Below are 26,681 nucleotides of genomic sequence, written 5' to 3' on the forward strand. Positions count from 1 at the left end.
TTTACTGCTCCTTCCGACCTCTTTATATTGGACATGACCTCACGAAACTCTCTGCTAATGCATGTCTCCATCCAAAACATCGCCTAGCAGCTTCCTTCTCTGATGTTGATTAATGCATTAGGTTTCTCAGGTACTTAATCTATTTATCTCTTACTTTCGCAGCTGAAGATGGACAAACCTGAAGCACGGGCAGAGCCACGCGCACTCACTTCTCAATTACTAGAAACTTTCGGACTACGTTAGTGGCGTTTAGTGTTGCGGCGTTCTGGACATTTACATAAATATTGCTGTGTAAGCCCAATTGTTTAACGCTATTTTGCAGTGAGTTTCTTTTTTTAGATTATGAGGACACGCAGTCCTCTTTTATTGTCACTTAGTAATGCATGCATTAAGAAATGATACAATATTCCTCCAGTGTGATATCACAAAACACAGGACACACCAAGACTGAAAAAACTAACAAAACCTAATAATTATAACATATAGTTACAACAGTGCAACAATACAATAACTTGATGAAGAACAGTCCACGGCACGGTAAGAGTTCAAAAAGAGTCCCACATCTCACGCAGACGGGAGAAGGAAGAAAACTCTCCCTGCCATGCCCGACCACAGTCAGACTCTGAGTCGTCCGAAAACTTCGAGCCTCCGATCAGCCCTCCGACACCGAGTACCGAGCGCCATCTCTATCCGAACGATTCGACCTCAGTCTCGGTCGCCAGCAGCAGGCAAAGCCGGGGATTTTGAGGCCTTCCCTAGGGAAGATTCTCGATCGCGCAGTAACAGCGGCAGCGAACCAGCGTTTCAGAAATTTCTCCAGGTGTTCCTCTGTGCTTTCACGTCTGTCTCCATCAAATCAGAATTGTCCACGGCCCCTATTTAACGGATACGATATCATTTTCACCAGAGAGCTGCGTGCGCGTGGCGCGCTGCTCTCGCCTCCTCCCGACATTGGGATGATACCGGCTGTAGATATCCTATTGGGCAAATATATACCAATGCTACATACCCAATGACACGACTTCAAACAAAAAGTCTTGAAAAAGCAGAGGCCTTTTTCATCCTGATCCTGTATCCGCTGCTGTTTCGACTCTATCACCATTGAAGGCATAGCACAGAGGTATTTAAATACCTCGGCATTGTCACCTCCAGTGATGGTGCCTTGAATATAGAAATCAACGCCTAGAATTTCAAGGCTGGTCAGAACTTCGCCATCTGCGATCACGTGTGCTAATCAGCACAATATCAAACTGTCCACTAAGATCAACTTGTAAAAGGCTGTGGTCCTCACTAGTCTCCTGTATGGCTGTGAAACGTGGACTGTATACAGAAGTTAATTCAAACTGCCGAAGCTCTTCCACATGATCAGGCTGAGATCCATTATAGGCAGCCGCTGGTGTCAAAGACCTGGATGTCCTGTATAGGACTGAAACTGCCAGTACTGAAGCTTTGATCCTGAAAGCACATCTTTGTTGGACCCTACATGTTACGCACTTGGAGGACTCCAGACTCTCTAAGCAGCTGCTGTGTGGCCAGTTATCAGAGGGAAGCAGAAAATGTGGTAGACCTTGTATAAACACGTCGTGAAGGCCAGCATTGCTTATAGCGGCCTTACTCCCCCAACATCTGGAACATAGGGTACGAGACAGAGTTGGTTGGCGCGCCTTTGTTAAACTTAATCAGAGCAACTTAGAAGAGAGGTCTCTCGCGGACCAGGAGAGAGTCCTGCAGAGAAAGAAAGCAACAACAAGACAACTCTCCTATCCCCGCTGTGAACATCTGTGTCGGTCAAGAATTGACCTCTGCAGTCACATCCAAATTCATTTACTCGTTCAGTTATCTCCTCTTGTCTTCTCTACCTTTATATTTATTCTTAGTAATTTTTTATTAACTTGGACAGTTATTTCTTTGGTTGTTTGTCTAACTGTGTTTGTTTATTTATTTATTGTTCCACATGTCTATTTATTTATTTATTTACTTGTTTTTTACTTATTTCTTTATGGACTGATTTATTTATTTATGATTTATTTCCCGATGGCTTTGTTCTCTCGTTTATTCACATTATTCGCTGGATTTTTAATTTATTATGTACTTAGTTGTCACAGTTTATTTATTTATTTGTTTCCTTATTTGTTCCAGATTCCATCATCTCTTCTTTTATGCCTCCATCCTACGTTCTGCTGCCTTTAGTGAATCAACGTTAAATTATTGAGTCTTCCCTCTATTTTGAAGTTGACCACATGAAGAGCAAATATTGAAAATTTCAGCTAGACCCCTCCTTCTCACAGGAAATAAGCATTATTTTGCTGACGTCTAGTTAATAAACAAAAGCATAAAGATTAATTCAAAATTAAATTGGTAAAATAATTTATTATTGTCACATGTGCGGAGTTGCAGTAAAAATATCTATTTTGTCTCCCATGTAGACCATGTCCTCGCAACCGTCCATCGAGGTAGTACAAGAGAAAACAATAACAGGATGAAAAACATATCCTTTCAGTTGCAGAGAATACAGTACGGATGGACATTAAGATCCAAAGTCACAAGAGGTGCATTGTATGGTGAATATTTCACCTCGACTTGTTCCGATTCATCGGGATAGAAGATTGTTTTTAAATTAAGCAGTAGTTTCACTGCAAGGTCTTGATGGATACCAGCGGCCCAGGATTACTTACTCCTGACTGAAAAAAACACGTCTTAATATTCGCTGTTGAACTTAAGTAAAAAAAAACAGAGCCGTTAGATTATAAATTCAGGGCCACCTAAATCATGTCAATATGCCAGTGCATAAATTATGCCGATACTAGTGGGCCCCTCACCACATCCGTGCGTAACGGTTCAGTCTGACTTCTAGAATTTTCTGTACATATTTCTTATCAAGGCAACCTCCAGCATTCTCCTTCAAGCAGGCTACTGAACTACATTCATTTATTAATTTAGTTTCTCAGGCCAGCATTACTTGTGAAAATGTTTCCATGTTTAACATTCTAGAAATTGTCGATTCATATCCCATTCCACGAACCCGACTGCAGTCAGCATTGTCAAAGATACTTCCTATCCTTTCCACAATCTCCTTGACCTCCTGCCGGCAGCAGGCACCGCAGCTGTCAGCTGTCAGAACCAAAGCAGAAGGCTGGGTAAGTTTCCTCCACCAGGCTCTTAGACTTCTTATCACCCTGCTGCCACCCCGCACACATGTACACTCTGTATGAATGCCGCCACCATACTCTCCAGCTCTTTGACGCATTCTCATCATGCGCTGGTCACTTTTAGCATTTTATTCCTTCCGTTTCACCTGCTGATGCTACAGCTTTTTCCTACAATACTTAGTGCCAGTAACATTACACTGCCCGAGATAAACATGCACCTCGCATTTTATGTCAACCTACCAACCTTCTGTCCATGCCACTCAGGAGCATGCTAATATAATTTAACGTCGACATGTGCTGGATTGGGTATATAGGTTCTATATGTAACAATATACGTGTTTATTGGTATTTTATTTTCTATCTTGACCCCAAAGGAAAGATGCTTTGTTTAGACGTATACATGTGTTTGCTTGAATGACAATAAACCTGAGCTTGAATCGCACAATGGCTACTAATCAGACTGAGTTGCACATCAACTAGTTATGAAAAAATGAAGTCTAATTTATGCACTGCCCCCACAGGGCGCCAATGAAACTTCAACAACTGATATATCCCAAGGACGATTCTAAATCCGCTGCGTTCCTCCAGCAGATTCTTTTCAGCTCAGTATGACCACTAGCCCCTCAGATCTCCTTTAAGTGCTTCCACTCTCAGCCCATTGTCTCTGTCCTCAAATTTGGCACTCCCCTCCCGAAGAATAGACTGTGACAATTCACCTTATATAGTCTGTTACAAGAAAATAACCCCAGCATATCGTTTTTTGTGTGTTTGTTTTTGCTCACTGCTACAAGTAACATTTATATAATTAATAATTAAACTCAAAGAGTGAGTTTGTATTTACCTACAACCCAAGAGCTTACGTACGTAAAATTTATTACATTTGTAGCACAGTCTCTCATTTAGTCCTTCCTTCTTTTGCTTATTGAAACTGAAAAGCAAATTTACAATTGGATAGTTCATAGCCCGGTTTTCAAAGGGAAGTGACACATAACATGAGGTCATTGACTTACGTTCTGAAGCAACACAAGAGATTTTAGATTTGATACCTGCAGCAACAAACATACCGACCGAACTCTGCAATCGTTCTCTCTCGCAGACTTATTATCTCTAATGTCCGCGCCTGTATCACCCAACCAGTGTCATCTCAGGATGTCTTTCACGCTGATACTTCTTACAATTGGTGAGTAATGTCTACATTTCTCCAAGTTATTAGCAGCATATGATGTTCAACATTCATCTTTGAAGATATGCGGATAAACTTTGGATGGGAAAAAAAATCACAACAGGAAAATGAAACTAGTTGATAATTTTTCATGGTAACCGTGGTTCAGCGGTGGCCGCCGCTCCTCTGAATCAGAACATTTTGGCTTTACTGTTTATCTGTAACCACTGAGGCTAGAAATTTTGCTTTAGAAGTCAGCTGGCTGACTGGGGGAGTGCTGCTACGAAATCAGCGCTGATTTACAAGTGAGTCACCATGTGCAAGAGAATAGAAAATCTGCATGTGCTGGAAGGTCTCGGCCCGAAACATTAACTGCACTCTTTTCCATAGATGCTGCCTGGCCTGCTGAGTTCCTCCAGTATTTTGTGTGTGTTGCATGAGGCGTAGGGCTGATTTCCCCTTTAAGTAATTATAACACACCCTGCTATCACAAGAACAAAGGCAGGCTAGTTCCTTCCTGATTCTAACGAATCTGAAGGATCTGGGTGTATTGTTCTTTACCATGCAGCAAATTGGCCGCTGTGCAATACTTCAGCTTATCAGAGCTAGATCAACGGCGGTCAGTTTTGACATTTCAGAGACTATGGAATGCCATCAGAATGCAGAAACAACATCTCGTATTCTGTCTGGGCATCCTGTAATCTGATGGCATCAACATCGATTCCTCCTTCAAGTAAAATAAATTTTCCGTCCCTCTTCCCACTTTTTCCATTCCCCAATCTGGACTCTTACCTCTGCTCCTCACCGGCCTATCGCTTCCCGCTGGTTCTCTACCTTCCCGTTCTCAAGTTGTCCTCTCTCTTCTTCTATCAGATTCCTTCTCCTCAAGCTGTCTACTTTCCCAGTCCACCTTGCTTCACCCATCATCTTTTAGCAAGTCATCCTTCCCCTCCCTCCCACCTTTGCTTTTTGCGACTTCCTCCTTCCTTTCCTGTCCTGGAGAAGGGTCTCTTCTCGAAACGTCTACTGTGTATTCATTTCCACAGGTGCTGCCTGACCTGTTCAGTTCCTGCAGAATTTTGACTACATTGCTTTGGATTTCCAGCATCTCCAGAATTTCTCGTGTTTATATTTTGTATGTGTGTTGCTATGCATGCAATCGGATATTTTCCCGTTTCTATGATAATATGTTTGTTTTTACTGTCCTAGTGTGTGATTCAGATATGATTGAAACTAATTTTGTCGGTTATTCATTGATAATATCCTGCACATATTTCTAAAACAAGTACGTGTTAACACACATTGCAACATGACTGTGGCTCATATCACAGCATGGCTGAATTAATGCAAGTAATAACCCCTGTCAAAGAAATTGGTTATAAATCATTACGCGAATGTTTTCGCATGAATAAAACAAAACAAAAGCATAATAGAACAGTGTTTTATAACGTATAGCGCAACACAATGGTGTTAAGTGGGAAAGTGCATCAGCCATAATGAAATGACTTTCTAGACTTGATGGGCCGAATGGCCTAAATCTGCTTCCATTTTTTATGCTCCATTATCATTTTAATATTAGGGCTTAGCGTTCAAATGTTGTGATGAGTTCGGCTTTCAGCTAAAGCCAAATAACGAAGGGTCACAGACTCGGAGTCTTAGAGAACTACAGTACAGAAACAGACCGTTCTGCCCATTTAGACTGTACCGATCTGTTTTACTACCCAGACCCATCAACCTTTCATGCCCTCTCATCAATGTATTTATCCAAACATCTTCTATGTTAAAACTGAACCTGCATCCATTGTGTCTGCTGGCAGCTCATTCACAACCTGTGATCCCTCTGAATGAACCATTTCCGCCTCATGTTCCCCTTTCACAGTTTACCATTAATCTCTAGGTCTAGTCTCACCCCACCCACTTTCAGTGAAAAGGAAAAGCATACTTGCATTTTTCCTGTCTATACTCCTCATAATGTTGTGTACCTCTATCAAAGTTCTTCTGCAGTTTCCCTTTTCCCCATTATTATTTTCCTGGTGTCATTTTTCAGTGGTCCAATATCCATTCCTCCTTCTCTCGTACTTTTTATGCATCTAAAAAAGGCTTTGCAGTCTGCTTTCATTTTATTAACTAGTCTGCTATCATATTATGAGAAGAGTGAGGTGGGGTGTTGAACTGATGGACGTCGCAGACCATGCTTAAATTATACGGCACGCCGTGGTTTTACCTATGGTGGTGTTAGAGGGTCTATTGAACTGTGTCAACCAAGCCAAATGACAATGCATATTTCCTCGTTAGTGTTGAAACAGTGTCATGTTAATCTGAGGGATAAAGGATGCATTGTTATTCGTCCTGCTCTCTTCTGTCCAACGTTTAACGTTTTCTTTCTAAATCACTCAATGGATTCTTTGTAGTGCTTCTATCATAGAATATAATGTGAACATTCTATCTTGAGCTTACGATTCTCCAGCTGTTGGTAGAACAACGGGAAATGGATTTAAGCTAAATGTAATAAAAATTGCAGATGCTGTAAATTTGGTCTTCCGAACAAACAGCGCGCGTGCTAGATCAGACATGGCTGATTATTAGCCTCTCAACACCATTCTTCTTCCTTCCTTTTGTAACTTTTGACACCCTTTCTAACCAGGGAACTAATACGACCATAAGACGTGAGAGCAGAATTAGTCTACTCGGTCCAACCAATAACCGTACATCGGAAGCAGATTTAACCAGACACCTGATTCGTAGTATTACAGAATCGCATATGTCTGTATAACATTGTGTTTTCCCTTTTGTAGCAGGTCAGTTGTCACAAGTCAAGGAATCGCTTCAAACAGGTTAGTGTGATTTTTTTTAAGTACAGTTACTCTCTGCAAGTGAGCTTTGCCTTAACATTTAAAGTATTCCATAAATGAGACAGAAGCAGCATACATCAACATGCACATTGTCTCGGGAAATATATTTGCTTGCTGTATACCCACTGACTTATGAAAGAGGGAGGGCGGGTGGATAAGTGGATACAATACCATTCTTGGGTTTTTTATTTGTTAAGGTATAATAAAGGCATGCCATAATAGCACGCAACTGTAATCCAATAAATAGCTGAAGTAGCTTGTACCTACTTCCAGCAATGATATAGCAGGATGACTTTTATGGAGATGGGAGGAACAGAGGAGATTTCCAGAATTTTGTCTGACTGAAGAACTCCGTGGAATAAGTTGAGTTTTAGATAGTCAGGAAGTCTGTCAAAGGATGTAGAACAGCTGAAAATATGGACAGATAAATACAAATTTATTTTAATAAGTGTGAGATTCTGCAGTTCACGAGATAAAATGAACGGTACAAGGAAGGAGCATTGATGTACAGAGGGATCTGGATTTCCAACATCTGCAGAATCTCTTATATTTTACATTAACTTTATTTTCTTTTACTCTGTCTACCTTCTGTTGAGCTGGCATTCTGCTGCAAGTCAGAGACAATTTACGGTAACCAATTAACCCGCTAACCACGACGTCTTTGGGAGAGAGGCACGCAGTAGAACCCTACGCGGTCACGGGGAGAGTGTAAAACATCCTGCAGATCAGGTCTGAACAATTGACTCTGGGAGAGTTAAGGAAAACGAGCTTGATGTAGGATTGCTGTAAACGAGAGGCTGGTTGTTCTTTAATCTTGTTTCCTTGCTGCGTCTTTCTGTGTATCTGCAGTCTAATGCTGCCAGGGAAGTGTAAACCGCGTCAAAACAAAATCTTAAGAAATAACAACAACTGTGTTGGGCACCTCCACCTGTCCCGTCATTCAAGATATTATTGGCTGATATTTGTTGACTCTGCATCTGTTTCCATCACTACCCACGCAGCCTCATTTCCCACAATATTTAATATTCATTCAATCCATTTCTTCAGGGCGCCTACTTCCCACAAACCCTTCTTCCATTGAAGGCAAAATGCCACTGATTCTGGAAAGCATATCACACTGCAGTAGATAGAGAAAATATTAGCGGAGTTCCACAGGATGTGCTGGCACCTGTGGACGAGGAATGAGCATGAATATTGTGCCCAAACAGAGAAAAATTAGGGGGGAAATTGCATATAGCAAGCTGCAGAAAAGGAGACGTACAGCATCAAACATAGACTGTCTGAGTCGATCGTGCTTAAGTTACTGTTATCTGACATCTGCATGTACATGCTCTTCATCCGTGTATCTCCTGTCCTTTTGTGTGTCAGGCCTAATATCGCTTAAACGTTGCTGTTGCATCTGCTTTTACTGTTTCCACTAACAGTGAATTCCAGCCAGCGACAACCTGGCAGTAAAAGAAAGTGAGTCATTAATCGCCTATAAATGGTTGTACACTTACTATAAATCTGCTCCTCCAGGAACTTGACAAGTTTCATTCTGGGAAAAAAGACTACGGCTATCTACCCCACCTATGACTTTCATAAATTTATAAACCTCTATCAAAAGTCGCGCTATGTCACTCTGGAGAAAGCAACTTAACTCTACCCATCATTTCTCATAGATAACAATCTAATCCAAGCAACATTCCAGTTAACAGAAAGTTCACTGTAAACAGTGCTCCAAACTAGAAATTTAGAGCACCACACACACAATTCTGGAACAACTCAGTAGGTTAGGCAGCGTTTAGGGAAATTAATAAACTATCGGCGTTCGGCTGAGACCGTTCTTTCGGTCTGGAAAGGAAGGGGAAAGGCGCCAGGATAAAAAAAGGTGAGAGATACAAGTATTGCATATGCCTTCTTTACCACCATCTCTAGTTTCCTTGACAATAGCATGGAAATTTGCACGTACTCCAAAACCCTTCTCTTGATTTATACTCTTCAGGTGCCTACTGTATATTCTCATTATACTTCTCTGCATCTGGGAGTGCAGATCCTCACAATCGTGGGAGGCACAGAAGGAATGCAGTACATAAGGTGCAGATTAAAAGCTATTGTAGATCATAGACTGACATATAGAGGAATATAGTGGTAACAGATATCGAGAGGAGGCTTCTCGTCAGGTGGAGTTATGATGAGAAGAATGCAGAGAGGAAATAGAAATAGACAAAACTGAGATGCCCTATAAAGTTGCACTACTTTAATCATAAATGAGAAAACTGCTGAGAGTACAAAATCTGAGTTACTATAACACTCTAAGACCATACGATATAGGGGACAGTCATCGCGTTGATCCAATTTTCCTCTCAGCCCCTGTTTCCTGCCTTCTTCCCGCATCCCTTCATGCCCTTACCAATCAAAAAACTAAAAACTGCTGCCGGAAATATACATAACGATCTGGCCTACACACTGCCTCTGGAAAAGAATTCCACAGATTTACAACACACTGGTTAAAACAATTCCTGCTCATCTCCGTTCCATAAGGACGCCTCTCTATTCTGAGGCTGTGCCCTCTCGTCTTAGACTCTTCCACCATATCCAATCTTTCAAGGTCTTTCACCATTCGATAGGTTTCCTTGAGGTCACTCCTCATCCTTCTGAAAAAATTCTAGTGAATACAGGCCCAGAGGCATCAAACGCTCTTCATAACACAAACAAGAGAACATCTGCAGAAACACACATAAATGCTGGAGGAACTCAGCAGGCCAGGCAACGTGTATGGAAAAGAGTCCAGTGAAGGATCTCGGCCCGAAATATCCACTGTTTATTATTTTCAGTGGGTGCTTCCTGCCTGCTGAGTTCCTCAAGCATTTAGAATATGAGGTTCATATAAGTAACCGTTCAATTGTAGACGTCCTATTATAGATGCTGCTTGGCCTGCTGCGTTCACCAGCAACTTTGATGTATGTTGTTCAATTGTAGAATCGCTTTCGTGAAACACTTTTGAACCTTCTCTAGTTTCACTGCATTCCTTTAAGATAAGGGGCGCAAAATAGCCCATAATGTTCCAAGTGAGGCTTCACCAGTGCTTTATAAAGATTCAACATTACATCATTATTTTTATATCCTAGTTATCTTGGAATGAATGCTGACATCGCGTTTGCCTTCCTCACCACAGACTCAAACTGCAAATTAACCGTTCGAGCATCTTGCACAAGCACTCCCAGGTCCCTTTGTGCCTCAGTTTTGATCCTGTATTTCTCTCAATTTAGAAAATAGTCAACCCTTTTAATTCTTGTCAATCAAGTGCATGACCATACACTTCCCGACTCTGTATTCCATCTGCCACTTCATTGACCATTCTCCTAATCAGTCGGAGTCTTTCCGTAACATCTATGCTTCCTAAAATCTACCTGCTACTCCACCTATTTCCATATCATCTGCAACCATTTCATCAAAGCCATCAATTCCATCATCCAAATCATTGACATATAACGTAAAGCCAAACGGTCCCAAAACTGACCCCTGTGGAACACGATAATCACTGACAGCCAACCAGAAAATGCTTCCTTTATTCCCTGTATTTCCCTTCTGTCAATCAGCCAATGCTTTATCCTTTCTAGAATCTTTTCCGTAATATAATGAGCTCGTAGCTTGTTACGCAGCCTCAGGTGTGGCACCTTGTCAACGAAGTTCAGATAATCCAAGCACACAACATCAACCGATTCTCCCTTGTCTTGGTGTTTCTGCTTCGTGTTTCTTCAAGGAATTCCAACAGATTTGTCAGGCAATATTTTCCCTTGAGGAAACCATGCTGACTACGGCCAGTTTGTCATTTGCCTTGAAATGCTCTGTGATTTCATTCTTAATAATCGACGCCAACGTCTTCCTAACCATTATGGTGTATTTTTTTCTGCCTCTCTGCCTCTCTCCCTTCTTGAAGAGTAGACTAACATTTTCTATTTCTCAGCCTTCCGGAACCATTACAGACTCTAGTGATGCTTAAAAGATTATTACTAATGCCTCCACGATTTCTCCACCCACCTTTTCCAGTACCCTGGGGTGTACACCATCTGGTCTAGGTCTCATAGCTACATTCTGAACTTTCAGTTTCCAAAGGACCTTCTCTCTCGTAATAGCAACTTTATACATTTTATGAACCCTGACAAATGGAACTTACACCACACGACTAGAGTTTTCCACAGTGAAAACTGGTGTAAAATACGTATTCAGTGAGTACTCCATTTCCTTGTCCCCCATTACTCCCTCTCCAGTATCGTTCCAGTCGTTCGATGTCAAATGTCGTGTCCCTTTTACACTTTATGTATCTGAAGTAACATTTGGTATCCTCTTTAATATTATTGGATAGCTCAATTTCTTATTCCATCTTTACCTTCTAATGACTTTTAGTTGACTTCTTTTGGATTTTATAAGCTTCCCAACCCTCTAATTTCCCAGTAATGTTTGCTCTATTATACACCCTCTCTTTATCTTTTATGTTGGCGTTGACTTCACTTGTTAGCTACAGTAGTAGCATCTTGACTTTAGAATACATACTTCGCTCTGTGATGTATATATGTATCCTCTGCCTTCCGAATTGTTTCAAGAAATTCCAGCCATTGCTCCTCTGTCGTCACACCTGCCAGTGTTCTTTTGCAAACAATTCGTGTCAACTCCTCTCTGATATCTCAGTAATTCCCTTTACTCCACTGTAATACTGATACATCTGAAATTCGCTTTTCCTTCTCAAATTTCATGGTGAATTCTTACAAACTATAATCACTTAACACTAAAGGTTCTTTTACCTTAAGCTCTCCAATGAATTCCGTTTCGTTGCACAAAACCCAGACCACAATAGCTTGTCCCCTAGTGGGCTCAAACCCTAGCTGCTCTAAAACGCCATATTGTACGCATCCTGGAAATCCCCCTCTTGGAATCTAGCACCAACCTATTTTTTTTTTTCTAATCTACTTGCACTTCGAAATTCCCCATGACTACTGTAACATTGCCCTTTTGGCATGCATTTTCTCTCCCCCATTGTAATTTGTAAACTACATCCTCTGGGGTGTGCATATAACGCTCATCAGGAACTTTTCAGCCTTGCAATTTCTTAGCTCTTTCCACGGTTATTCAACACTTTCCGACCACGTTCAAATGATTAGGGTCACCTCTTTCTAATTATTTGATTTCATTTTTACTGACAGAGAAGCCCCACTCCCTCTGCCTTCCTCCCTGTCCTTTCGAAACAATGTGTGTCCTTGGGCATTAAGCTTCCAGCTACAACCATCTTTCAGCCATGATTCCGTGATTCTTGCCACATCATACATGCTAATCTGTAACTGTGCTGCAAGTTCATCTACCTTATTCTGTATATGGTGCGCATTCAAATATAACACCTTTAGTCCTATATTCACCATTTTCAATGTTGTCCACCTTTCACGTTGCTACTCATCCTGTTGACGACATGTTTGCTCTGGCAACAGCCTCTCCTCATCACACATTGCCTCTGTTTGTAAACTAGCCACCTCATCTTTGGCACTATGACTCTAGTTGCCATTCCCCTGCCAAATTCGTTTAAACCCTCCTGAACAACTCTCGCCATCCTCTGGTTCAGATGTAACCCGACTCTTTTTTGCAAATCGTACATTCCCCAGAAGCGGCCACAATGATCTATAAATCTGTAACACTGCAAGATTTCTTCTTCCACTCATTTACCTGGTTAATCATCATAGCCCTACCCTTACTGGCAGGTGGCACAGGCATCAAGTCATAGATTACAATCCTGGAGGTCGTGTTTCTCAGCTTTTTACCTGGCTCTCTAAAATCTTTCTTCAGAACCTCATCAACTTGTCTAGCAATGTCATTGGTGTCAATATGCACCAAGACTCCTGACTGCTCATCCTCACCCTTGGGAATGCCATGGAGAAGATCGGCGATATCCCTGATCCTTGCATTAGGGAGGCAACATGCCATCGCTGTGTCTCTATTGCCCCCGCAGAATCTTGTCTGTGTTCATCTGACCAGGGAATCTCCTATCAACACTGCATTCCTCTTCACTTCATTGTTCTTCTGAGCAACAGCACCAGACTCAGTGCCAAAGCCTGTGGCTTCCTCTGGTAGGTCGTTCTCCTCAATTGTACCGAACGTTGCATGCATATTATCGAGGAGAACGGCCTTAGGTGTGTTCTGCCCTTTCTGTGCCTTTCTTCTCCTCCTGACAGTTACCCAATTACCTGTCTCCTGCAATCTAGAGGTGCTTATGTTTAGCTCCTGTCTATCACCTCCTCGTTGTCCCGTATGCGTCAAGGCCATCGATCTACAGCTCCAGTTCCTTAACACATTCTCTTAGATGCTGCAGCTCGGTGCCCTGGTGCAGGTGTGTTTATCCGGGAGACTGCTGCTCCGCCAGACTTCCCACATCCCACTCGCAGTGAGAAAAAAGAACTCGGCCCCTGGAGCAATTCTCACAAAACTGCGATGCCCTAAAAGACTAGGAATGAACAAATAAGAACAGAAAGAGTGGGACCTACCGCTTGCACCTGTGCTGTTTATTTGACTCTTTCCAATGAATCTCTCTTGATGATTGGTCGCTGCTCAACTAAGAGAAACGGCCGCGAAACTCTGCCTGTAATGTCCCGATCGCCTTCCTGATTCAAAGCTAGCTTTTTTTGACGCACACCCTGATGTCAACTGTCCAACTGTCGTGAAGCTCTACTTATTAAGTGTTGAACGCTGTCTTCACTGAAAGGTAGCTCTTCTTACCCACCTCCTGTTGAGTGGTCACTCCACAACTCGGAGAAACTGCCACGAAGCTCTACCTTTAAAATCTCGATCGCCTTATTGATCCAAGGCCAGATAGGTGTTAATATCAAAAGGAGGTTGCTGATATCGTTCAAGTTTCCCCGCGAATGTGACCTTACCTGTCAGACCTCTACATCGTTCTTATTTTTGTTTGTTCCAGGTTTACAGATATCCAACAACCTGGTTTCTGATTTTTTTTTGTGTTTGTTACTTTATTATGCTTTATTAATTTTCTCTCTTACGCACTGCATCTCCCTCTCATAGAACATTGAACAGTACAGCTCAGTGTAGGCCCTTTGAGCCGTGAAGTTTGATCTACTCCAAGATAAAGCTAAACCTTACTTCCATTGTTCATTCATTCCTGTGACTCTCTAAGAGTCTCTATAATGGGTCTAATGTATCTGCCTCTACCACGACCACTGGCAGCACGTTCCGTGCACCTGCTACTCTCTGTGTAAAAGTACCTACCGCTGACATTCCCCCATTTTTTTCCTCATAAGAGCTTAAGGTTGTTCCCCTTGTATAAAGCATTACCGCCACTACTTTTCACCAAACAGTAAAGACCTAGCTTGCGTATCCTATCCTCATAACATACACTCTATCTGAGCATCATTCTGGTAAATTTCCTCTGCATCCTTTCTACACTTTCCAAGTTCTTTCTATAGTGAGGCCACCTGTAACTAAATAAATTAGAAGTTCCAAAGTGAATACTTTACGCGTTTCCATCTACTGCTATTCAGCCCAGCTCTGCATCCTGTCAATGCCTCACTCTAATCTAAGTCTGTCTTCCATACCCTCCAAGACACCATCAATCTTCGTATAATCTGCACACTTATTAACGAACCATTACATGTACTCGTCCATGTCATTATAAAAAAACTAATTCGCGAAGAACAGAAGGCCCTGAAAAGATCCCTGTGGAAATCACTGGTCACTGCCCTCCAGACAGAATACCCTCCAACTACTACCACATGCTGCCTTTTGATGGCAAGCTTATGTTGAGATCAGGCAGTAACGTTTTTTTCTGTTTCCCATGCCATGACTTCTCAAACTTCCGCTAATGCCCCACTTCTGCCTCGTATCCCATCCGTTATTTATTTATATACACACATTCTTTTTCTCTCTCTCCTTTTTCTCCCTCTGTCCCTCTCACTATACTCCTTGCCCATCCTCTGGGTTTCCCCCCTCCCCCTTTTCGTTCTCCCTAGGCCTCCTGTCCCATGATCCTCTCATATCCCTTTTTACCAATCAACTGTCCAGCTCTTGGCTCCATCCCTCCCCCTCCTGTCTTCTTCTATCATTTTGGATCTCCCCCTCGCCCTCCCACTTTCAAATCTCTTACTAGTTCTTCTTTCAGTTAGTCCTGACGAAGGGTGTCGTCCCGAAACGTCAACTGTACCTCTTCCTAGAGATGCTGCCTGGTCTGCTGCGTTCACCAGCAACTTTGATGTGTGCCGCCTAATTTCTGATTTTCTCCTTCCTCTCTCTTCTCTCCTCGTGTGTTCTTTCCTCCTCTATCTGACTCTTGTTGTCTGCCTCCTCATATTAAATCTCCCGCAGACCATCTGGGTACCATTAACAAGCATGAACTTCCCTCTTTCCCGCTACACGCCTTTAGTGGTCTGTACATGACTAGCACCGAAGTTTTCCACTGTTTTATCTTCCGCAGCTCCACTAAGCTGATTAATTTTCGAGAACAGTATGGTTACCCAACTAAACGCAGCGCAACTTTAAAACGTTAGATTCATTGCTTGAGAACCAAACCAATCCATTTAGTAGACTCTCGGTTTTGGTCCTACGTGTATATTGCGTTACTTATATATGTGTGCGTTTGAAAAGAAGGAACAAATGCGACTGCTGATTGTGTAATGCAAGTTCAAGGAACAGAAAGAAGAAAATACGCAATTTAGTCTGTTCTCTTGCTTAATTCGAAGCTACAATAGTTTATGTTGCCAACACCCTTGGCGACAGCAATTCCAATTCTATTCAATTCACGGCAACTGTGGCACTAATACGAGATAACTCACAGGCCGGCATGGTAAGGGAAAGGCTTCATGATAACTCCACTGAAGTAATTAGTGGCAATGATTCATCTCAGTGGCGCATTAGGCAGCCCGCTGTTTCATTTTCGGTCAGAACTGTCAGCCACTTCCACAATTTCTTGACGAATGAATAATTTTGTTTTAATCCCTTTCATACTTTCAAAAGAAAATTCAAATTTAATGATTCAGTGACTGGTGAGTCCAGTAAGTTCAAGAGTTTTCTTTAAGATATACTTCCCAAAAAAGCAGAGGGCAGATTCCAAGCAATTCCTCAGGCGGTGCAGTGGGGCTCGCCTCATTCATGTCGACTGTTATACACATCTTTATTATTTCCAGCATCCTTCGTGGGGACCGAATCCTTGAACGTCTTGGTTATGTGTACCTTTCCAAGCTGTTCTTAAATGTTGCGATTGTCACTGATTCCAACACCTCCAGAATGAATTTACACGCGTACTCAGAGATGTGGAATCAAGAAAAGCAAGGCATATAATAAAATTTGGAGGGAACCGATTCAGTAGAAACCACAGTTAGACCATAACATACAGGAATATAATTTGTAGGAAGAGGTGCAGTCGACGTTTCAGGCCGAGACCCTTCGTCAGGACTAACTGAAGGAAGAGTGAGTAAGGGATTTGAAAGTTGGAGGGGGAGGGGGAGATCCAAAATGATAGGAGAAGACAGGAGGGGGAGGGATAGATCCGAGAGCTGGACAGGTGATAGACAAAAGGGGATACGAGAGGATCATGGGACAGGAGGTCCGGGAAGAAAGACAAGGGGGGGGGTGACCCAGAGGATGGGCAAGAGGTATATTCAGAGGAACAGAGGGAGAAAAAGGAGAGTGAGAGAAAGAATGTGTGCATAAAAATGAGTAACAGATGGCCTACGAGGGGGAGGTGGGGCCTTAGCGGAAGTTAGAGAAGTCGATGTTCATGCCATCAGGTTGGAGGCTACCCAGACGGAATATAAGGTGTTGTTCCTCCAACCTGAGTGTGGCTTCATCTTTACAGTAGGGAGGCCGTAGATAGACATGTCAGAATGCGAATGGGATGTGGAATTAAAATATGTGGCCACTGGGAGATCCTGCTTTCTCTGGCGGACAGAGCGTAGAAGGGCATGTGTAGCACTTGTTCCGCTTACACGGACAGTTTAGTAGGGGGGGGGGAAGATTTCTGCATTCCACAGAGATCGCTCCCTACCACATCTTTCCCTCCCCCCCCCCCCCGCATTCCGCAGGGATCGCTCCCTACACAACTCCCTTGTCCATTCGTCCCCTCCATCGATGAATCATATACAATCATGTGCATCGCTGCATTTTCAATATATATTTAATATCCCGAATCTGACTCTTTCAGATGCAGGCTCAGAGGGACAATCTTCCGAAGTTCCACCATTCAAAGGTATATATCGAACGCCATTCGCAAAATGGTATTTAATAAGCAATTACTATTCCATGTAATATAGCAAAACAAACAAGTTTCTATACCATGTATATGGCTGTTGTCAGCACATATCATTCCATCATATCTTACCGTCAGGCGTACTGTAGTGAAACGCCATCCCCCTCAGCTCGAAACACACACACACACACAAACACAACTACCACCACCGCCACCAGCACCCTCAACACAACCTCTACCATCACCATCACCAGCACCCCACACCACCAACGATCGGGTCGATTTGCTGGTGCATGTACAGATTGAAGGTTGAGAAGTTAAATGATGAAGACAAATTGAGTGTTCTTGAATCGATGCCTTCAAGGTGTCGTGTTGTTGGTTTCTTGGCTCCTTCAGCATTTGCGAGTCACACAGCGAGCCGATCTCATAAATACTGACTCAGCTGCTACCAAAGATGTTCCCATTTCCTTGTGTTTGGTCCATATCGTTCTAAATCTTTTATTTCCCTTGTACCTGCGTAAATGTCTCTAAACGTGTAAATTGCACCAGCCTCCGTTCGTTTCGTGTGTTCTTTGATATCACGTCAAAATGCGATTCTGATTAAATCATCAAACAACACACATCAAAGTTGCTGGTGAACGCAGCAGGCCAGGCAGCATCTCTAGGGAGAGGGAGAAAAAGGAGAGTGAGAGAAAGAATGTGTGTATAAAAATAAGTAACAGATGGGGTACGAGGGGGAGGTGGGGCATTAGCGGAAGTTAGAGAAGTCGATGTTCATGCCATCAGATTGGAGGCTACCCAGACGGAATATAAGGTGTTGTTCCTCCAACCTGAGTGTGGCTTCATATTTACAGTAGAGGAGGCCGTGGATAGACATGTCAGAATGGGAATGGGATGTGGAATTAAAATGTGTGGCCACTGGGAGATCCTGCTTTCTCTGGCGGACAGAGCGTAGATGTTCAGCAAAGTGGTCTCCCAGTCTGCGTCGGGTCCCGCCAATATATAAAAGGCCACATCGGGAGCACCGGACGCAGTATATCACCCCAGTCGACTCACAGGTGAAGTGATGCCTCACCTGGAAGGACTGTTTGGGGCCCTGAATGGTGGTAAGGGAGGAAGTGTAAGGGCATGTGTAGCAGTTGTTCCGCTTACACGGATAAGTGCCAGGAGGGAGATCAGTGGGGAGGAATTGGGGGGGGGGGACGAATGGACAAGGGAGTTGTGTAGGGAGCGATCCCTGCGGAATGCCAAGGGGGGGGGAGGGAAAGATTTCTGCATTCCGCAGGGATCGCTCCCTACCACATCTTTCCCTCCACCCCCCCCCGCATTCCCCAAGGATCGCTCCCTACACAACTCCGTTGTCCATTCGTCCCCTCCATCGATGAATCATATACAATCATGTACATCGCTGCATTTTCAATATATATTTAATATTCCGAACCTGACTCTTTCAGATGCAGACTCAGGGGGACAATCTTCCGAAGATCTACCATTCAAAGGTACATATCGAACGCCATTCGCAAAATGGTATTTAATAAGCAATTACTATTCCATGTAATATAGCAAAACAAACAAGTTTCGATACCATGTATATGGTTGTTGTCAGCACATATCGTTCCATCATATCTTACTGTCGGGCGTACTGTAGTGAAGCGCCATCCCCCTCAGCTCGAAACACACACACACACACACACACACACACACACACACCCACACAAACACAACTACCACCACCGCCACCAGCACCCTCAACACAACCTCTACCATCACCAGCACCCCACACCACCAACGATCGGGTCGATTTGCTGGTGCATGTACAGATTGAAGGTTGAGAAGTTAAATGATGAAGACAAATTGAGTGTTCTTGAATCGATGCCTTCAAGGTGTCGTGTTGTTGGTTTCTTGGCTCCTTCAGCATTTGCGAGTCACACAGCGAGCCGATCTCATAAATACTGACTCAGCTGCTACCAAAGATGTTCCCATTTCCTTGTGTTTGGTCCATATCGTTCTAAATCTTTTATTTCCCCTGTACCTGCGTAAATGTCTCTAAACGTGTAAATTGCACCAGCCTCCGTTCGTTTCGTGTGTTCTTTGATATCACGTCAAAATACGATTCTGATTAAATCATCAAACAACACACATCAAAGTTGCTGGTGAACGCAGCAGGCCAGGCAGCATCTCTAGGGAGAGGGAGAAAAAGGAGAGTGAAAGAAAGAATGTGTGTATAAAAATAAGTAACAGATGGGGTACGAGGGGGAGATGGGGCAGTAGCGGAAGTTAGAGAAGTCGATGTTCAATTATTTTTCAGATAAACATCTCTTATATTTCCTTTCGCCACAAAATTAGGCCAATCGGCCTCTCAAATCATTAAGAGTTCTCAGGGGAATCCCATCAGTCTGTTCACGCACTTATTTACGTGGAGGCTATCCTTTAAGAAACAGTCATTAATATCCACATAACAACACCATATACCATATATTACATTTATTAACGTAACAGCCAAGAATACTTTGTGACGTAAGGGGGAACGCGAGCCCTAAGAGATAGTTTGCAGTGATAGACTGGGTTCATCGTTCAGGGTATTGAGTAGAGGGGGTAGAACGTCATGTTACAGTTTTACAAGACGTTGATGAGACCCCACCTGCAGTACTGTGTCCAGTTCCGCTAACCGGACTATTTCAAGGATGTAATTATGCTGGAAAGAGTGCAGAAAATTTCCGCGAGATGCTATCGGAACTGCAGTGCTGAGGTACACAGAATGCCAAGATAGGCTTGGACTGTTTCCCCAGAGGTGCAGGAGGTTGAGGGTTTCAGCTATAAGGAGAGGTTGCATGGGCTGGCGCTGGGACATTTCCCCTGGTGAGTGAGGCGTAGTCGTGATAGAAAATCATGATAAGGGCTGACGGTTTAGATTTCGCGCGACTTTAGGAATATCCAAACTGATACCCATTGGCTGCAAGATCAATTGACAGGTGTCCATTGCCCCTTGTTAAAGTGGTAGAATCTGTTGACATTTGGGAAGAATAAAAATGGAGCTGTGGGACTTAGTGTCAATGTGTACTTCATGCTCCGTGGATATAGATAGATAGATAGATAGACAGACAGACAGATGGAGATCTTTCCGCATTGTTATTTATTTATTTAGCCATACAGAGCCACGCTACCCGAGCCACGTCACAACTCCGATTAATCCTAAACTAATCACAGGACAATTTAGCATTGACCAATTAATCTAACCGGTACGTCTTCGGACTGTAGGAGGAGACTAGAGCACCCGTGGAAACCCCAAGTATTCCAGGGTTAGAACGTACAGACACTCCTTACAGAACGGCGCCGGAACTGAGCCCCGAGGCGCGAGCCGAGTGCTACACCGCCGTGCTATGACTCCATTATGAGGCACAGTAGTCACATGTCTAACTCGTGAAAGATTGATCACTCAATTCCACCTGCAATGTCTAAAAATGCATCTTTACAAAGGAAATAAATGCAGAACTGAAACATTGGATTCATTTTGTAACTTGGCAAGACATAGACTCTCAGCTGTTTCTTCGCAGAAAAATGTTATTTTTATGTAAACCTGCATATTGATATTGATAACTGCGTGATGCAGAGCTGAACCTTTGATCCAGGAACTCCAAACAGGTGCAACCCAAGACATACCTACTGCTCATCTGCTGTGTTCTTGCAGCTTAAGACCCACCGAGACAGCGGACTCTGCGCTGATATCCTGAACTCGTATCTCATGGAACGGGGCACAGACAAAAAAGCAGAACTGAAATTTTAGGCTGATAACGCTTTGATTTTAATTGGGACAAGGGTTCTCTGTTTTACAGAAGTAGCATGATGTTCCCTTTAGCTTCTCGATGCCTGATCTCCACTTACATGTCACTTTCGGGAAGAAGGTGGTGTTGGAAATCCCTCCAGTTTTCCACTTAAGGAAGTTTCATGAGAAATGCAGGAGCTCAGCAGCGCGGCCAGCATCTATGGGCGGGAATGAACAGTGAAGGCTTCGGGCCAAGACACTACATCGGGAATGGAAAGGAAGGGGGATGAAGCCAGGATAAGAAGGCGGGGGGGACGGGGAAGAGTACAAGCAGGGAGATGATAGGTGAGACAAGGGTTAAGGGAAATGTGGGTGTGTAGGGAAAGGTTGATGATGTGAAATGCTGGGAGGTGATTGTTGGAAGATGTAAAAGTTGAACACATAAACATAAGAGCATAACAAATAGGAGCAGAAATACGCCACCTAGCCCGTTGAGCCTGCCCCGCTTTCCAATAAAACCATAACGGTTCTGTCCATGTGTTCAGCTCCACCTACCCGCCTTTTCACCATAATCCTTAATTACCCTGCTGTGCTAATGGCATTGTTACTGCTGTTACTAATGTCCTTTTATGAACCACTTTTTGGTACAATGGGCGGCCGTCGGTAATAAAACCTCATCAGCGAAATAATGGATATTATATTGGAACATCCATTGTTTATCATTACTGGGAAAGAATACATTCTCTAGAATATTATATTCCACTATTATGTCTGTTGTGCTTTTATTAGCAGACGCAGAAATATTTTTTATTCCCCCAGTCGGTTACAATTATTTATTTACTTATTTATTCATTCGTTTATTTATTTGTTAATTTGTTTTCCAACAGTGAATACCTGGATATTGATTGTGATCGTGGCAGGAGCGATTGTACTGGGATTGATTGTCATTGCAATCGTGTGGTTTGTCCGCAGAAAAATATGTGAGTATAATGGCACTATATGAGTGCAGTATAGTCAATGCAATCCCCAATGTACATCTACCGTGCTCGTCTCGAAACGCTGCGGGGCTCATCGGTTTAAAACCGTGCGAGGATTCTGATACTTCGACCTTCAATTTCTCGACGGTGAATCCTTTACTGTTTTTAAGTTATACCTTCTGCTGCGATTATGAGTTGGTATTTCGTTCTCTTTATATGGGAAACCGCATGTTTGGACAAACGTACAACAGATACGGTTTCATGCTAATAAAATGAAGTTATTCATGTTGGAAAGACTGCTATTGAGCCACTATAAGTAGTATAGCGGAAGGGAACACAGGATCACAAGAAAACAGGAGGAGTCAAGCCTTCACACATCAAAGTTGCTGGTGAACGCAGCAGGCCAGGCAGCATCTATAGGAAGAGGCGCAGTCGACGTTTCAGGCCGAGACCCTTCGTCAGGACTAACTGAAGGAAGAGTGAGTCAAGCCTTACTCTGCCGTTCAATTTGACCATGGCTTAACAACTCGAGCTTCAACTGCTCAGTCTAGTGAATTCTCCAGTCATTCAAATGCTTCTCCATAGCCATTAAATTCGTCAGATGATATGATCTTTACCACAATTACAAGGGCAAAGAACACCATAGGGTCTCGACACATGAAGGTAAGAAGTTTCTCCGGCCGAACCATTGTATAGAATCCTTCTCTCTTGTTCCCTCCAGCAAAAAATGAGGATCTTATTAGAATTGGATAGTCTTGTATACCAATGGTTCAAACCTCCGATTTAGATGCACTAAGGAGTCCGGAGGGTTTCGTGAAATAAGGAGAACATGTCCACATACAGAAGTACAGACGAGAGTTCATATGAATTTTTCTATGTCTATTGGTCTCTTTATCTGAGGAAAGATATTCTTATCGTAGGCAAAGTGCAAGTAAGGTTTATTAACGTAATCCCTAGAGTGGCAGGTCTGGCAAGAGAACGTGTTACCCCCATTTTCATCGTAATATTAAAGCATGAGGTGGGGTCTTATAGAAATTATAAACCTCTAGACAAACATGATAGGGAGATGATGTCACCGATGGCTAATGCCGAGTGACAGATTCACGGAATAGGGATCTATCACCTAGAAGTGAGGTCGAAAAAATCTTCCCCAAGAGGGACGCAATCCTAAGGAGCAAGAAACTCTCAGGTTGATGAACTCCCCGATTCTCCCTGTGGGGGTTGAACAAAGAATTAGCATCGTTTTGTCTCTAGGCCTGAGAGGAAAGTGAAGAATGCCAGCATAGAGACAGGCAGTGAGGGTTGAGACTGGGAAATGGAGCAATGAGAAGAAGAAGGAAAATGAAGGGTGAGTCTGGTTGTGGAGAGATGTGGTGGGTTTGGAAGATATTCAAGATTTCAGATTCATGATTGTTTATTTTCATTCTTCAGTACATGTATGTAGAAGAGATCGAAATTATGAAAGTTCAAAATCAATGCATTTTCAAAGTACGTATATCAGCGTATACTACACTGAGATTTTTTTCTTCCGGGCGTTCACAGTAAGTACAAGGAAATACAATAGAACCAAATAACAATCGCTCAGGACAGAGACCGGGTAAACAAGCTATTTTCGAAAGGTAACAAACTGGGAAACAAAGCAAAAATATTGCTACTCCGGGCCCGATGAGGTATTAAAAAAAAGGACTCACAACAATCATGTACAAAATCTAAAAATGCAACAAAAATAAATCGAAATGCAAACGCAATGTTATACAACGCATTGTATTTATAACGATGCGTTTCTTGTGGCGAAGCAGTAACTGTGAGATGAGCTAAAAGGAAGGAGGATAAAGATGGAGACAGGATGGAGGTAGATAAGCAGGGAACACAAGGACTACCATTGTGGGAATCTGATCTGGAAACAAAGTCACAACGGGAATCACTGGGGTAGGAATGGAGGGAAGCAAATAGGGCAAAGATATCCGATGGATGAGTCCTTGCTCAGTGTTTGTATGAAACCAGGAACGTGGGGGGGGGGGGGAAATAAGGGACGTAAAATAACATGTGGAACTCTCTACTGTCAATGGCACTGTAGGACTAAGAATGAAAAATGTTAGAAAAAAAGTGCTGCGTATATTTCCCAATGCTATATGAGGAGGAGATATGAAAGTGGAGGTTCGGCCATAATCGTATTGAATGACGGCTGGCGGCTATCTCCGGGATGCTAAGACTACCCGCGGGTGCTATGATTCGTGTCTGCGAACTTTGCGGGGATTCCCCTGCTAATATGCTGAACTGAATACCAAGGCTTTGGGCCTACACCGAGTTAGTCCGGGGATTTCGATCTGAAGACGTAATTTGTTTCTGAATGCTGTTTGGTGATTCACGGTTCTATTCTTTGCATATTTTGTTTCGATTTTTCTCTTCTTTCTCTGTGGGCACTGGGGTTGGTCTCGTGTTTTTATTTGACTCTTTCGGTCTCCTTGCTTTGCGACTCTGATCAGCAAACAAAACTCAAGGTTGCATCATTTATATATACTTTGATAATAAGTGCATTTAGATTTTTTTTAAACTAAAAAGTAAGAAATATATGACCATGTTAATGAGGCTATATTACAGTTAGGTAACAGTCCGAGGGATATAGAGGAACACATTTGAAAGCGGTATTGTTGACTGAAGCATAATGTTGTTATAGTAATTGATTTTAGCTTTCCACATATTGACTGGGATTCCCAAACTGTAAAAACACTAGACTGGATAGAGTTTGTCAAATGAATTCAGGAACACTTCCTTAAACAGTACGTAGAAATCCCAACGGCAGAGTGCATGATGCTTGATCTAATATCAGGGAATGAGACAGAGCAGGCAATAGAGATTTGTGTAAAGAACGCATTGCATCTAGTGATCACAATGCCACCGGTTTCAAAGCAAATATGCAAAAAGATATGTCAGGTCCACGAGTTGATATTCTAAATTGGAAAAAATGCCATTTTGATGATATCAGAAAGGATCTAGAAATTGTGAATTCGGAAAGGCTGTTTCGTGACAAATGAGCTCTCGGACTTCAAAAGTGAATTTTTGAGAGTACAAAGCGCGTACATGCCTGTCAGAATAAAAGGTAAAGATAGTAGGTGTTGGGAACACTGAGGCCCTGGTTAAAAGGAAAGGAGGTGCACCACAGATATAGGCAGGTGGGAACAAATAGCGTGTTTTTGGATTACACGAAGTGCAAGGGAACACTTGTGAAAGAAATCAGGAGTGCTAATAGAAGGCAAGAGTTTGCCCTAGCAGACGAGGTGAAAGAGATTCCTTAGGATTTCTACAGATTTTTAAGAGCAAAACGATTGTAAGGGACAATGATTATTTCCTTAGAAGATCACAATGGTAATCCATGTGTGCATCCAAATGAGATGAGGAGATAACAAATAGACTTTTTGCTTCTGTATTTACTCTTGAGACGGATGAGGAGTCTATAGAAGTGAGGCAAAGCGGTATCAACTTCAAGGGACACTATCAGATTACAGAGGATCAGGTGTTTTCTGTCCTGAAGAAAATTAGGGTGGATAAATCCCTTAAGCTTGACAAGGTGTTGTTGCAAGAATCACCTCCTCACTGATCATTATTACAAGGGGAGATTATTGTAACAGTGTTCTCTAGGTTCCTGCGGGAGTCGAGTACAGGAATTTCCGGGACCCTAACAGAGGTAATTAAACTATACTAAGCGACAGATAAGATACCAGAGGACTGGACGATAGCTAATGTTCTGCTGTTCAAGAAAGGCTCCAAAGCTAAACCAGGAAATTATAAGTAGCTGAGCTTGACGTCAGTAGTGAGAAAGTTATTGGGAGGTATTACTGAGAGACCTGATAAACAGGTATTTGGATAGCCATGGACTGATAAAGGATTGTCAGCGCGGCTTCGTCCATGTTAGGTCGTGACTAACCAACCTTACAGAATTTTTCGAGTAAGTTACCAGGATAGCTAATGCAGACAAGGCAGTCGATGTTCTCTACATAAACTTTAGCAGAACTTTGACAAGTTTCTGCATAGGAAGTTGGTCGAGAAATTTCAGCTGCTCCGCATTCAAGTTGAGGTAGTAAATTGGATCAGACATTGGCTTTGTGGGAGAAGGCCGACAGTGGTGGTAGATAGTTGCCTCTCTGACCGGAGGCAGCAGGAATCGGTGCTGGGCCCGTTGTTTTTTTATCATTTATATCAACGATCTGGATGTAAATGTGTTTAACTGGATCAGCAGATTTCCCGATGACACCAAGGTTGCCGGTGTAGTAAACAGCATGAAAGTACTTAATGGCTGTGGGCCAACTGGAAAATTTGTCTGCAAAATGGCAGATGAAATTTAATGGAGACAAGTGCGAGGTGTTGAACTTCGGTAAGACCAACCAAGATAAGTCTTACACAGTGAATGGCAGGGTACTGAGAAGTGTGGTAGAACAAAGGATTCGGCAATACACATCCATAATTCATTGAACATGGCGTCACAAATAGATAGGATCATAAATAAAGTTTTTGGCACACAGGCCTTCATAAATCAAAGTATTGAGTACAGGAGATGGCAT

At 42.7% G+C, this 26,681-nt stretch overlaps 1 protein-coding gene across 2 annotated transcripts in view; it reads left to right on the forward strand.

Annotated features, from left to right (window-relative positions):
- The first annotated feature begins 204 nt into the window (after positions 1 to 204).
- The window catches only part of LOC134338790 (uncharacterized), a 51,315-nt gene continuing 24,838 nt past the window's right edge, over positions 205 to 26,681 (forward strand). Inside the window, exons 1-7 of one of the 2 annotated variants that reach the window (XM_063034853.1) lie at positions 205 to 291; positions 2,427 to 2,561; positions 4,246 to 4,329; positions 7,107 to 7,145; positions 17,338 to 17,382; positions 18,837 to 18,881; positions 22,033 to 22,125. In XM_063034853.1, coding sequence (XP_062890923.1) covers positions 2,480 to 2,561; positions 4,246 to 4,329; positions 7,107 to 7,145; positions 17,338 to 17,382; positions 18,837 to 18,881; positions 22,033 to 22,125 — 388 coding nt within the window. In that variant the 5' untranslated portion in view covers positions 205 to 291; positions 2,427 to 2,479. Of the gene's footprint in view, positions 292 to 2,426; positions 2,562 to 4,210; positions 4,330 to 7,106; positions 7,146 to 17,337; positions 17,383 to 18,836; positions 18,882 to 22,032; positions 22,126 to 26,681 lie in introns of those variants that run through there. The other variant, XM_063034854.1, reaches the window with a different exon arrangement.

This window comes from Mobula hypostoma, chromosome 28, assembly GCF_963921235.1.
Source record: "Mobula hypostoma chromosome 28, sMobHyp1.1, whole genome shotgun sequence".
In the NCBI taxonomy this organism is placed as follows: domain Eukaryota; kingdom Metazoa; phylum Chordata; class Chondrichthyes; order Myliobatiformes; family Myliobatidae; genus Mobula; species Mobula hypostoma.